The 14,573-nt window shown below is 44.1% G+C and overlaps 1 protein-coding gene across 1 annotated transcript; it reads left to right on the top strand.

The window, feature by feature from the left end:
• Positions 1-1,192: 1,192 nt before the first annotated feature.
• On the top strand, positions 1,193-13,876 carry LOC138977273 (uncharacterized). Its single transcript, XM_070350178.1, has 4 exons — positions 1,193-2,772; positions 2,951-3,708; positions 6,741-7,979; positions 13,719-13,876. Exons 1-4 carry the CDS (start codon positions 1,193-1,195, stop codon positions 13,874-13,876), a joined length of 3,735 nt encoding a protein of 1,244 aa, XP_070206279.1.
• Positions 13,877-14,573: the final 697 nt, after the last annotated feature.

Below are 14,573 nucleotides of genomic sequence, written 5' to 3'. Positions count from 1 at the left end.
TTTGCATTTTCGGCAGAACAAAAAAAAAAATTCGGCGGAAATCCGCCATTCGGCGGACAATTCCCATGCCTGAGTTTAGTCTGAATCGCTCTACACACACACACACACACACACACACACACACGCACGCACGCACGCACATACACCACGACCCTCGTTTCGATTCCCCCTCGATGTTAAAATATTTAGTCAAAACTTGACTAAATATAACAAAACTTGACTAAATATAAAAAGGGGAACTGCAACAATGGGGGCTCTGTCCGGAGATCTATACTGAACTCGTGTTCGTACCTAAGAAAAACTTGCATTAACAACTGGTTTACCCCATAAATTAGTTAGTCAAATTATCCGTGAAGCGACGGAAATTAGAATATTTTCTGGAAAAATCTTTCTTCATTTTTTTTCTTCAAAATTCAAAATCGTTTCCTGCTTCATGTCGGATTCACTCATATACAGACCAGACGGTGGTAAGTAGAATATTTAAATTATTTCTGTACGAAGAAATTTTAAATAACTCCGTGTTTGATTTGGGTACATTCTGCCCAAAGAATCTTCGCGATTGCTGTTGTTCACGAACAGCGTTTTTGCTAAATTAATTCGTGGAAGGATTTCCATCTAGTTCGTCGAATAGTATCATAGTCATAAGGTAAGACATAGAATTGATGTTCGACAACTTCACAGGAAATTGGCAGTTTACTAACGAACTGTCGGTTCGAATTATACTCTCAAGTTCTGATCAAAACGGTGAGTGTGTTATAATTCCAACCAGGATGGACGCTCGATAGTACTAGGACCTTAGTTTAAGTTCAGATTAAATTATAACTCTAGTCGGAGTAACATTTAAAACGTGTTGCTTATTTAAGTTGTGCTTCACATTATTAGTTATCTATAACCCGCGGGTTGATAGTTAATAGTGGGGAAAACTTCTGTGGGTGTGTTTGACAGACTGAAGGTCGTCATCACATAAGGCTTTGTAAGGCAACTTACTCAGCGACACACCGCTAAGTCCTAGTTAGTCGTTTCGGTTCAAGATAGAGACGAAGGACAGGTGTAGGAAAAATCACGTGCGCGTGTAACATTGTTTGTACCAGTGTTGAAAGGTTGAACAATACCTGCGGGTAAGAGTCTTCCATATTAGAGTACCACCAAGAGTGGATGTACCAAAGTTTTGTATTTTGAGGGATTACATAAAATGGCTGATACCAGACATCATCAGCACTACACCAGATTCTCGTCAACTGTGGGCATAGACCCAGAATATACAGAAGGAGCAAATCTGATTGATATCACCGATCTAGGTGATGACGGCCACGCCGCTCAGCCTGTGAACGGACATGTCGAGCAGGCCGTTCCATCAAGTCCCAGCGTCAGTTCGATCAAGGAATTGATCACCATGGGGAAAGAGTTGGGTTTGGAGGGAAAGGAACTACAGTCATTCGTCCAAGGGGAGAGGGATAAAGAACGAGCAGCTCAAGAGCGTGAACATGAGCGAGCAGCTCAAGAGCGTAAAGATGAGCGCCAATTCAAAGAGAATGAGAGAGACAGACTCTTTAGGATAGAAGAGCTGCGCATTCAGAGCGAGGTTCAGATGAACACGAATGAAAACGCAGCTCATCCTTCCCAATCCTCACATGACCATGATCCCCGTTTCATTCCCAAAATCCCTTACCTTGATGACAAGGATGACGTTGAATCCTGGCTCAAACAGTTTGAACACTATGCCAGAGATATGAATTTGGACGAATCAAAGAAAGTCTCCCGGCTGATATACTTCTTGAAAGGTAAGGCCCGTACCATCGTGTCCAAAATGGACGATGAGGATGTTGACGACTATGAAAAGGTGAAGAGCGCGTTATTTGAAGGATTCCAGCTCACCGCTGAGCAATATCGCATGAAATTCCGCAATACTAGACGTAATCCCGCGGAAACTTACAAAGAACACATCACTAGACTCGATCGGTACCTAACCAAGTGGATCGAGCTTGATCCGTGCGAGAAAACTGTCAAAGGATTAACCGATTTGATCCTGCGAGAGCAGTCCTTGCAGTCAATGCCTTCTGATCTCGCCGTGCATGTCAAAGACCGGAACCCGATCAATGCCAAGGAGATGGGAAAACTCGCGTCCGATTATGAGCTGAACAGAAGCCAAAATAAATTGAGACCGACACCAACGCGAACTCCTCAGGACGGAACGAAACGTTTTGAGAAGGATCATAAACCATCACCTCAACAAGGTAAAAGATCTTCTTTGACACCGGCGGAACGCGAAAAACTCCGAGAAGCAGGACTATGCTTCTATTGTCGCGTGGGTCTACACCGTTCGAGCGATTGTCCCTTACGGAAAAAAGGCAACACCGCCGGAGCTGTGACGGTTGAAGATGTCCGACGCAAAACACAGGGAAGAAAATCCCCGTTAGATAAATTGTGTCGAGACTGCACCACAAAAAAGTTTTCGGATCTAGTTGACGTCAAAGTCAACGGCAAACGAGTGACCGCCCTGAGAGACTCGGGCTGTAGCTCGATTGTGGTGGCCGCACATCTTGTGCCGGCCGACAAAATGACTGGTCAGAGAAAGAGGACCACGTTAGCGGACAAAAGTAAAGTCCGGTACTGCGAGACCGCGATCATTCATGTGGATTCGCCCTTCTTCTGCGGAGAGACAGAAGTCGTGGTCATGGCGGATCCCATAATGCCGGTGCTCATAGGGGAGTTCCATGGAACTCAGAACGACAGGAGGAAAACACCGATTTTCCCTGTCAGAGAACCTGCCTGGTATCACGACAGCGCTGAGACAGTAGCTGGGGCCGTAGATACCAGAGCACAGTCCAAATTGGACAATGATAGAGACAAATCTGCGAGTAAGCCAACTAGCCGGGAGCCAACATCGGATATGTTTACTCCAAAGGACTTACGCGAGGCTCAGAAGACCCTCGGACAATCTGGTCTCCAGCCTCGTCGCCAACGACCATCTTGTCTCCGACCACACCGCCATCAACTTCCTCGTCAACATCACCAAGCCAGCACAGAAGCGGAAGATGGTCACACGTCGCAAGCTACGAGACATTGAGACAGATGCTTTTGGAGACGAAGCTGCCCTGCTGCTTGCCCAGCGAGACCCGTCCACTGACCCCGCCCATTTCTTCAGCTTGACTCTGCGCCAGCTCCTCGACAAACACGCCCCGCCATCTCTATGCGCAGTCTCTGAGCGACAGCCGGCTCCCTGGTTCTCTGAGGACATCACAGCCGCCAAGATCGAGAGACGGCGAGCAGAGCGTGCATGGCGACATTCTGGCCTGGAGGTTCATAAGCAGATTCTCAGGGATGCGGTGCGTCGAGTCACGAAAGCCATCACTGCTGCCAAGATCGAGCACTTCCACGACTGCATCGTCAACGCCTCATCATCCAGGGAGCTGTTCTCCATCATGTCCTCTCTCCTGGGCTCCTCCCCCGCTGCCCCCTTACCCACTGCTCACCCACCACAGGATATCCCGGAGTTATTCTCGGAGTTCTTCAAGGACAAGATTGACAAGCTTCGGAAAACACTCGATGAGCAGCCCTTCGTCCCGTCCCCACCCTCCCCTTCCTTCTCCGGCTCCCCCCTCACGTGCTTTCAGCCTGTCACTCAAAACCACGTCAAGCAACTAATCACCAAGACGGCCATCAAGACCTGCGAGCTAGACCCCCTGCCAGGCTTCCTCTTCACCAAGTGTCTGGACAAGCTCCTGCCGTCTATCACAGATATCATCAACATATCCCTGGCCACAGGCGTCGTTCCCGACTGCTTCAAGTCTGCCGTTGTCCGCCCACTCATAAAGAAGCCCGGCCTTGACGTCAACGAGTTGAAGAACTACCGTCCTGTGTCCAACCTGCCCTTCCTCTCCAAGCTTTTGGAGCGTATCATCCTGGAGCAGTTGAGCGCCCACCTGTCTCGGAACTCGCTGATGCCAGTGTACCAGTCAGCGTACCGCCCTCACCACAGCACCGAGACGGCGCTCCTGCGAATCACCACGGACCTCCTGAACGCAACAGATAGCGGTCTCGTCTCTGCCCTTGTGCTGCTGGACCTTTCCGCGGCCTTCGACACGATCGACCACCAGCTACTCGTCGATCGTTTCAGTTCCACGTTCGGCATTCACGACACCGCCTTCTCTTGGTTCCGGAACTACCTCCAGAACCGCTCTCAGACTGTCACCACTGATTCGTTCTCTTCTCAGCCTGTCCCTGTCCGCTTCGGCGTCCCACAAAGATCTGTCCTCGGCCCTGTCCTTTTCACCCTGTACAGCCAACCCCTCTCCCTGGTCATCGAACGCCACGGCCTGAACTACAACTCCTTTGCCGATGACACGCAGCTCCAGAACAGCGCCAAGCCGGAGGACGTTGACAATCTCCTTGGATCCATCTCCAGTTGTTTCACTGACATCAAGAACTGGATGACTGAGAACAAGCTGAAGCTGAACAGTGAGAAGACGGAGGCCCTTCTCGTTGGAACACGACAGAAGATTGCTTCCCTCACTGTGACCGACCTCCAGCTGGATGACGCGACTGTTCCATTCTCCCCTGCTGTCAAGAGCCTTGGCGTCTTTCTCGACTCCACTCTCTCCATGCAGACACACATCTCCTTCATCATCAAGACCTGCTTTTTCCACCTACGACGCATCGCCTCCATCCGTCGCTACCTCACCCACGACGCCTGTGTCAAGCTGGTTGTCTCCCTCATCTTCAGTCGTCTGGACTACTGCAACTCCCATCTGGCTGGCCTCCCTGCCTCATCCATTCATGGCCTACAACGAGTCCAGAACGCCGCTGCCAGGCTGACGTTGGGGAAGACGAAGCGAGACCACATCACCCCCCTACTTCGCTCCTTGCACTGGCTCCCTGTCAACACCCGAATCTCCTACAAACTGTCCACTCTGGTCTACAAGTGTCTCAACGACTCTGCTCCCGAGTACCTTCAATCCTCCCTGGACCTGTACACAATAACAATAACAATAACAGCACTTTATTGTCCATTAAAATATTACATAAAAATGGAAATTTTTCTTCGGCACACCCTGTCTGCCTGTAAACGATTATAACAACAATTGTATAGGACGACACACATAAAACATAAAACATAAAAGGGATACAGTCAAATATGATATTGCACTATGTAAATTTACCCTCTCATATCACAGGAGTTGGGTTTCACAGCAGAGTAATCACATTACAATTATTTCCCACACACCTTCACATGTACACATTGTTTGTTTTTTCCCAGCCGACCAGCCTCTACGTGATGCGAGAAGAATTTAAAATGGTGACTGCAGAAGGCAGGAATGACTTTTTAAACTGGTTTTTGCGTGCCAAAGGGACCTTATAACGTTTACCTGAAGGGAGAATTTCGAAACAGGGGTTGAGAGGATGGATCGGATCACGGACAATTTTGAGAGCTTTCCGCTTAATGGCAGCTTCGTAGAGACTGGTCAGCTGTCGTTGGGGTTGCCCAACAAGCTTGCTAGCCGTCGCAACAATGCGGTGGAGTTTAGCTTTGTTTTTAACATTTGTGGTACCATACCATGTCACAATGTTAAAAGTCAGTATGCTTTCAATCAAACTGCGATACACAAGTTCCATAACACTTTGATTGACATTAAAATATTTAAGCTTCCTGAGAAGAAAAAGTCGCTGCTGAGCTTTCTTATAAACAGCATGAACATGATCACTAAAAGTCAGCTTATTGTCAATTGAAACCCCAAGATATTTGAAGGTTTCCACAAGTTCAACTTCCTTGTCGCTTATTCTCACTTTTTGGGGACCACAATTATCACTTTTTCCTCCAAAAATCATTTCTTTTGTTTTGCCTACATTCAACTGCAAGAAACTGGACTTGAACCATTCATTCAGAAGATCAACTTGGGTAAAATACTTTGACAAAGTTTCGTCGTCCTTCAGACGCCCAACGAGGGCCATGTCGTCTGCTGCTGACCCTCTCCACCTCCACATCCCTCGCTCGAAACTCGCATCTGCTGGTCAGCGTGCATTTCCCTCCGCGGGCCCCTCCGTCTGGAACTCCCTGCCGCTTGAGCTTCGCCAGAGCCCCTCTCTTGACGCGTTCAAGAGTAGGTTGAAGACTCAGTTCTTCCCGTAACTGGCTGCGACTTTCATGCTTGACGTGATGTGCTGTGCCCCAAAAGACATTCTTGTGCTGTGCTCTGTGAGAGGTGTTTTCTTTGTGCTTAATATTATTTTGTTTGACCTAGCCATTGATGTGTACATTGTTGTTAAACAGTTGTTTGTTTACTCAGGGTTTGCTAGTGTGTGATAGGGTTCGTGTCCGTCTGAAGATGTTAGTTTCTTTGTTAGTCCTGTGTTGACAACTCTTCGACAAGCGCTTAGAACTGTACCCACGGAATACGCGCTATATAAGCTTCATATTGATTGATATTGATTGAAGACAGATCCTTCGTTAGACAGCATCAGGAAACAAGCTGCTACCGGAGAAGAGAGAGGCCACATGAGGGTCGTGGAAAAGAATGGTATCTTGTACCAGTCGACGTTCAATCGGAAAGGAGAGGAGTCTTTGAAGGTTATTCTTCCCAAATCGTTCTGCAGTAAGGTGCTCGCATTCGGCCATGATCATCCAATGGCAGGACATCAAGGTCAGCGTCGTACCGCCGAAAGGATTAGACGCGAATTTTGGTGGCCATGCTGTGGTGTGGAGATCCGCCGCTACTGCTTGTCATGTGACAACTCCCTTGCAGACCAAACTATACGGCAGTCGACAGGAGTTGGAGAAAACGACAACATTTATCACCAGTGCTGGACTGATTGTGTAACCTCTGCGAACGCCAAGAAGAAGAAGAAGAAGCCCAAAGCATGGGATACGTTCATCTCTGCATTACTGTTCGCATACCGCGAGACTCCTCAAGAGAGTTTAGGTTTCTCGCCATTCGAACTGTTGTTCGGGCGTACTGTCAGAGGACCAATGCAACTCTTGAGACAGATTTGGACAGATGAGAGCGTCTCAGATGAGGTCAAAACCACTGCGGAATATGTAGTGAACCTTCGTGAGAGGATCAAAGAGACCTGTTTGCTTGCTCGAGAGAACCTGAAAAAAGCCTCAGTGCGATCTGCTCAATATTACGATCGTAAAGCCAAACCAAGGTCGCTAAAACCAGGAGAGAAAGTCCTGATTCTCAAGCCATTGAAAACAAACAAACTGGAACTCACTTGGCAAGGTCCATTTGAAGTGTTAGAGAAGTTGAATGATTTCGACTACAAAGTCCAAGTAAGGAGGAAGGAAGAAGTATTCCATGTCAACCTCCTCAAGTCTTACGTCGAACGTGAGCAACCTGTCACCGATGGAACAATTCCGGTTGCAGTAGTAGAAGAAGAAGAGGAAGAAGTGATCGTCTTGGTAGTGGTAGAGGAGGACGAAACCACTAACGACGACATCTTCAGGTTGGACAGTCAGAGGACTATCCCAACATTTGAGACAAAGCGCACAGAAGGTTTAGACCACGTGCACTTTTCAGAGAAACTCACTCAGTCACAGCGAACTGAAGCGAGACAGATCTGCGCGGACAGACTAGATAATCTGACCGACGTACCACTCACCACGAATCTGACTACGTGTCGAATCGAGGTCACAGACAAGAAACCGGTCTATATAAGACCACGCCCCATTCCACATGCGTATGTGAAGATGGTGGAGAATGAAGTCGAAGAGATGTTGAAGCTAGGAGTTATCGAACCCGCCAACTCAGCTTACTATTCACCCATTGTTCTCGTCAAAAAGAAAGAGGAAGGGAAATTCGACCAATTGCCGTATCTTGGCCATGAAATCGGGCACGGAGAGAGGTGGCCGGAAGACGATAAAATCGTGAAGATCGTGAACGCCAAAGAACCAGCTACAAAGAAACAGCTACGCGCATTTTTGGGTCTCACGGGGTTTTACCGAGAATACCTGGAAAACAAGAGGCGAAGCCATCAAGGCTCACGTAAGAAATCGACAAACAGTAACACAAACTCAATCACTCCGTCACACACACACACACACACACACACACACACACGCACCTATATGTGTGGATGGTTACCTAAGAGGCGGCACTGGGTGCAGTGCCTTTCTAGTGCACTTGCACTACAACAGCACTGGGTGCAGTACTCGCTCCGGCATCGAAGTATTGTGCACTAAAAAATGCACAAAATTTGACCTATTTCGTCGCCTATAGAGGACGGAAAGAATGTCATTTTGAACATTGTTATGACATTCTTTCCGTCAAAAAAGTCAATTTAACGGTGTTAAATGAAGCGACCATCCACACAATTAGGTTGCCATCCAGAGTTTAGGTTGCCATCCACGTGTGGATGGTTGCCTTATGGTGATTTAGGCAACCAAACCTGTGGAAACGGGGGTACACACACACACACACACACACACACACACACACACACACACACACACACACAGAGAAAGAGCATAGGTGAAACTGTGCAAGAAAGCGAGACACTAGATCTAGATCTGTCTGTCTGCATGTACACTAGTCTCGGCCCGCTCAAAATAATAATGACCGAGACTCCTTCGCGTGACGTCTAACCCTCTTACGTCATAATGTGACGTAAATGTAATGTGACGTCTTCAAATGTTAGAGTTTCTACCACAGACATACACACGCACACACGCACGCACGCACATACGCACATACGCACGCACGCACAGACAGACAAAGTTACGATCGCATAGGCTACACTTACGTGAGCCAACTACTCGACTGTTGTCGTGCCGCTCACCGACATGACAAAGAAGAGCTTGCCAGACAAACTCAAATGGAGTGACGAGGCAAAGAAGAGCTTCGCAAGACTCAAACGAATGGTCAGGACAACCTAGGTGCCGACTATTTGAGTCGCATCAACTGAGTTTCAGAGTCCAGAAGGAAATTTTGTCCACACCGTTGGAGTAGTGAGGCCAAACTGGCCGCGACAGGCTCATGCGGATCTACTCCAAAAGGTGCCATTTCGGACCCATGTATTTTTGGAAAGCAAGTGTAATTAACTGGATTACCCCAACATGTTTACATGTATTGTGCTTTGAAAAAGTGAGTTTGATGAATGCTTTTTTTAATGTTTTGAAGCCTGTTGTTGTTGTGAATGTTAAATAAAAAATAAAATGTTTCAAACATACACCAGAAACGGCCCCGAAAAATTTTGGACATTTTGGTGTCCTCGGGGAATTTTCGATTTTTCATGGTCTGCATCACTGCATCGGTTTTAATCAGCGTATTTCATACTGTCTAAGCATGCAACTCTTTGTAGAATGTGCAACAATCGTGATTAGAACCAGAATTTACCGAAAACCTCGCCCAGTAAATACCCGGTTATTTTCGAAGGGCTCATGTCCGCAGACCAACTTGTTTACAGATTCGATTTTCGCCGGTCTTGGTGCTTTGAATGGCCGCCATTTTGGATGAAAACGATAGTTTCGTGTTCGAGGAAATAAAAGCAGTGTGTTGCATTTGAGTCAGAATTTGCGAAGTTATTGTATCTAGCAGCTAAAAAGAATCGATGGAGTTAATGTCCGAAAGTAACGTTTGACACATTTTGTTATTTTTGCAATTTTCACAAAGAAGTTTCGCGAGTATTTGATACAAAAGCGTGGAAACCACTAGCTTTGCTTCTTTGGCGTTTCCGGTCACCGATTCGATTGAAATCATTGAGACGACGAGCCGTAAAGTTGAGAAAATATTGTACTGTCTGTTCAGGGTAAGGTGTAGATCTATACGTAACGTTTGACACTTTGTAGATCTAATATGTTTGACACATAATTTGCCCATAATTCTTCTCCCAACGAATTGAATTAGCTTATATTATCCCATGACCTGCCTCTTTATCTCTGTTAGCTGAGGAGGTGATTATTCTGAATATTCCATCACAACCATATGGATATCCTATGGATATCCCATCACAACCGAGTTTCGATCTCAACTGTCATTGGTCATTGTCTTTGATTTCAGAGTACAATTGAATAATTTATAGAGGTCATCTGCATATTCAGAGTTTACAGATGGACTACTTTTTACATTTAGTCAAGTTTTGACTAAATGTTTTAACGTAGAGGGGGGAATCGAGACGAGAGTCGTGTGTGTGTGTGTGTGTGTGTGTGTGTGTGTGTGTGTGTGTGTGTGTGTGTGTGTGTGTGTGTGTGTGTGTGTGTGTAGAGCGATTCAGACTAAACTACTGGACCGATCTTTATGAAATTTGACTTGATAGTTCCTGGGTATGATATCCCCAGACTTTTTTTCTTCATTTTTTTTATAAATGTCTTTGATGACGTCATATCCGGCTTTTCGTGAAAGTTGAGGCGGCACTGTCACGCTCTCATTTTTCAACCAAATTGGTTGAAATTTTGGTCAAGTAATATTCGACAAAGCCCGGACTTCGGTATTGCATTTCAGCTTGGTGGCTTAAAAATTAATTTATGACTTTGGTCATTAAAACTCTGAAAATTGTAAAAAAAAATAAAATTTTTATAAAACGATCCAAATTTACGTTCATCTTATTCTCCATTATTTTCTGATTCCAAAAACATATAAATATGTTATATTTGGATTAAAAACAAGCTCAGAAAATTAAAAATATAAAAATTATTATCAAAATTAAATTTTCAAAATCATTTTAAAAACACTTTCATCTTATTCCTTGTCGGTTCCTGAAGAGAGAGAGAGAGAGAGAGAGAGAGAGAGAGAGAGAGAGAGAGAGAGAGAGAGAGAGAGAGAGAGAGTGAGAGAGAGAGAAAGAAAGAGAGAGAGTGAGAGAGAGAGAAAGAGAGAGAGAGAATGAGAGAGAGAGAGTTTGTTTTTGTTCGTTTGTTTGTTTGTTTGCTTAACGCCCAGCCGACCACGAAGGGACACACACACACACACACACACACACACACACACACACACACACACACACACACACACACACACACACACACAGAACCCGACGACTGAATATGTAAGTGATCCACGTGTGAAAACCAAAACATAACAGCGCGATGACAGCCAACATTTCTATCCCCGACTGACAAACAGTAACACTGCATGCAAACTGACTTGGGTCAACGATCAAACCAGCACGGCCCGAACTGAATTTGTTGCCCTGCCATTATCGTGCGCAATTCTGGTAAAAATATAAACCCGGTATGCCGAATTGAGTATAACGAAAGTCGATGTCAAATATACACAAGGATATTTTAAAATGACTTTCAAAATGTAAAAGCAGATAGCAGACCTTTTTATAAGCAATTTGAATGACTGAATGTCTACATACAAGTCGAATGACGCCGTCCATTATGCTGACAAATGGGAACTAGCTATGCGCATGAATTCATTGACATGAATTTCCGACTGCGGAGGCTTTTGGCAAGCTGAAAACAGGCACGGGCAGGTTTTAGTGGAAAAAGTAAGTGTTTTTAATGAAAACGTCGGAGTAATGGGATAAATAGCTTACACACTCCGAGTTCTGATTATCTTGCATATTGTGTAACCTATATACAACTGCTTGCTACTTTTGGAGGCAAATTTGATTGAAGAAAAATTCGATCCTCTGTTTTTGTTAATATCCGTGTTACGATTCAGGAGGATACGTTCATATCCGTGTAACGATTTAGGAGGAGACATTTATGTCTTTGTAAATATTGTAGCCAAAGCTGAAAAAATGCTTTTGGGTTAGCAGGGGGAAGGAATATTTTCATGAGATTGTTTTAACACCACCCCCACCCCCCCTCCCCAACATAAAAAAAAAATCAAAGTTTTTTTTTTTAAATTTGGATTTTGCTAGGATTTTACGTACAACTAATTAAAAAAATTCGATTTAATTGAGAACCTTGTTCCAGATGTACCTAGACATTAGGTTAAAACTGTATTCTAAATGTCTGTTTGAATATTGTAGTTATTTTTGACATTTTCATTGATTTCATGTCCACTGACTCCATGTAACACGTGACAGGTAGAACGCAGATTTGACCTGTTTTGAACATGATGTTACTTTTTTTGTGGTGCTTTGATGTTCCATAATTACCTAATCTTCAAAATATGAATGTATCCTAAAGGTCTATTTAATATCACAGTTGTCATTTATAACATTTTGAATAATTTCATGTCCACTGACACAGTGTAACATGTGACACGTAGAATGCTGTTATGACTTGCTTTTAACATGTTTTGCTATTGTTTCTGTTTTCATATTCCATAAATAACCTAATCTTTAGATTGTAAATGAAAAGTTAGTGTATGTATAACATTCTGGTTGTTATTTCAAATATTATGAATATTTTCATGTCCATCAATATTTTTGTAACACGTGACACCTACAACAACATGTTTAACTAGTTTGAGCAAACTGTAACAACTTTTAGGGATATTTTTAACATGTGTCAGTGTTTCTGTTGAAGTGCTATATTTTATTTTAGGGTTTATACTTCTTGTGGTTACTTAGCAGAAAGTATCAGTTTTGACTTTTATGATGTTTGAGCGTTTTGCGACATTACGTGACACTGCATTCAAGATTTGGCTCCAAATGTACTTTTAAAGACTGATAATGCTTCTGCAGGGTCTGTTTACTAGAAATAAATCATTACCAGTTGTATGAAATGATATTAATGGCTTCTGTGGTCAGTTTTGTTGCACATGTGGCTTTTCTCAAAATTGGCGTTTTATGGCATATTATCAAACCGTACACATTTCCCAAATGCACAAACCATTCTTTTATTACACAAATGTGTTCATCAAAGACTAATGTATCACTTAAAACACCAAAAAAAAATCAACTGAAAAGGTTTAGTTTGTCACAAATGTCCAAGCACCCCCCCAGCACCTTTTGGCAAAGCCTCATATGCATATTGTATATTGTATTGTATTGTATTGTATATTGAGTCGTATAAACGGAAACGAAATAAGATTTCGCTTGTCCACCCCCCGGGGTTATGTTACGACTCAACTCCAAACAACTCTTGTTTAGCCGAGACTGAAATATTTTGTTGCGCCATTAGGGCAAGAGTCTACGAGACCTTGGAGACATGTAGAAACGAAGTAATGACGTCACTAGTATGAGAATCTACATGTTGGATCAACGTCATTACTGCGTCATTAATATGCGAATTTACGTAACTCATGGAGTTGCATTGTGGGATGCAAACAGTTTTTGGAGAGAAGGCAACGGAACCGCTAATGGAACAGATCTAGAACCATTACGGTCGCTCTATTTGCCGGGTTCTGAGAGGCTATAAGTGGGAAACAAGACACAGGACAGTGTCAGGAATGGGAAGAAGATTTGCGTGAGCCGTAAAGCAAGCCGTAAAGCAAGTCGGAACAAGAATCCTGTTGTAACCACCGATGAAAAGCCGCCGGCACCCAAGCTGCCATCCCAAGGCCTGAGATGTAATCCGCAGCCGCACAGACTCGTATAGTAGTGTCCGGAAAGGAGCATCAAGAGGTAAGGTGTCGTTGTAATATCGAGCGTTCATCAAGGAACAGCTATTATACACTCACATCTATATCGCATATATTTGTTTTAGAATGTTTAATGAAGTTAATCATAAACGTACATGCTGCAAGTTAGTTCGGCATATAGTATTTTATTCAGTAACCATGCTTGGTTTAACTGCGAACTACCCGACATGAAGAAGGGGCAATAAGTCAAAAGTAACCTTTATCATAGGATACCGTTGTTAATAACAAGTATTACCTTTGATCCAGGGGTTCGAGCGTCTAGGATCCGCTGGAATAAGGGTGAACTAATCAAGCTACGCCACCAGTGTGATCCACCAGCGAGGAGCAAAAGGAGTTCGTCTACTAATTATCATCATCATCAAGTGATCTTCATCAAGTTCGTCACTGCTACGGTCATCATGTGAATCCAGGCTTCCATCAGGACATTCGGACTTTGTAACTAACCAGCCCATTTGAGATAAGTCCAGTTCGACATAAACTAGCTGTCAATGCAAGAACAATTAACTATGAACGCAAATTCGTTAGATCTAAAATAGAAATAGTTTGTTAAAGAATCCGGAAATATTACCTAACCAATAAAGTAATCATCAATCTAAATCATCAGTGTTTTACGAAATTGATTTGAAGCATGACTGTTGTAAAGTATTGAATAGAACTTTGGTGTGTTCTTAGATATTGTATATATATATATATATATATATATATATATATATATCTAAAACACAAGGTAAAAAGGGGAACTGCAACTCTCTCACACACACACACACACACACACACACACACACACACACACACACACACACACACACACACACACACAGAGAGAAAAAGTTCTAGTGAATAGCTTGTTTTGTGTACCTTTGTTGTATGATGTTTGCTACTGTTGGCAGGGAAGCGTATTGGGCTTTACGCAACACTACAGAGTTAGTGTTAGCGTGTCTGAACTCGGAGAATCGACGCTTCCTCCCCTTGCTTATCAGTGTTGCCGAATTCAGGGTGCACAACAATATCTTCGCGGAGGAATGTAAGTGTGTACGACGTGCTATCAAGCCGACGATGGCAGGACAGACAGATAAGCCCACAGACGTGAAGACAGACACA

The sequence above is a fragment of the Littorina saxatilis genome, linkage group LG9, assembly GCF_037325665.1.
Source record: "Littorina saxatilis isolate snail1 linkage group LG9, US_GU_Lsax_2.0, whole genome shotgun sequence".
Lineage (NCBI taxonomy): Eukaryota > Metazoa > Mollusca > Gastropoda > Littorinimorpha > Littorinidae > Littorina > Littorina saxatilis.
Note: the sequence above shows the minus strand (reverse complement) of the source record. Positions and strands in the feature narration are given on the sequence as shown.

Coding starts and splice junctions, on each gene's coding strand:
- LOC138977273 (XM_070350178.1), top strand. CDS start 1,193: ATGGCTGATACCAGACATCATCAGCACTACACCAGATTCTCGTCAACT. Junction 2,773..2,950: donor CCTGTCAGAGAACCTGCCTG/GTATCACGACAG, acceptor TCTGGTCTCCAG/CCTCGTCGCCAACGACCATC. Junction 7,980..13,718: donor GCGAAGCCATCAAGGCTCAC/GTAAGAAATCGA, acceptor CCTTTGATCCAG/GGGTTCGAGCGTCTAGGATC.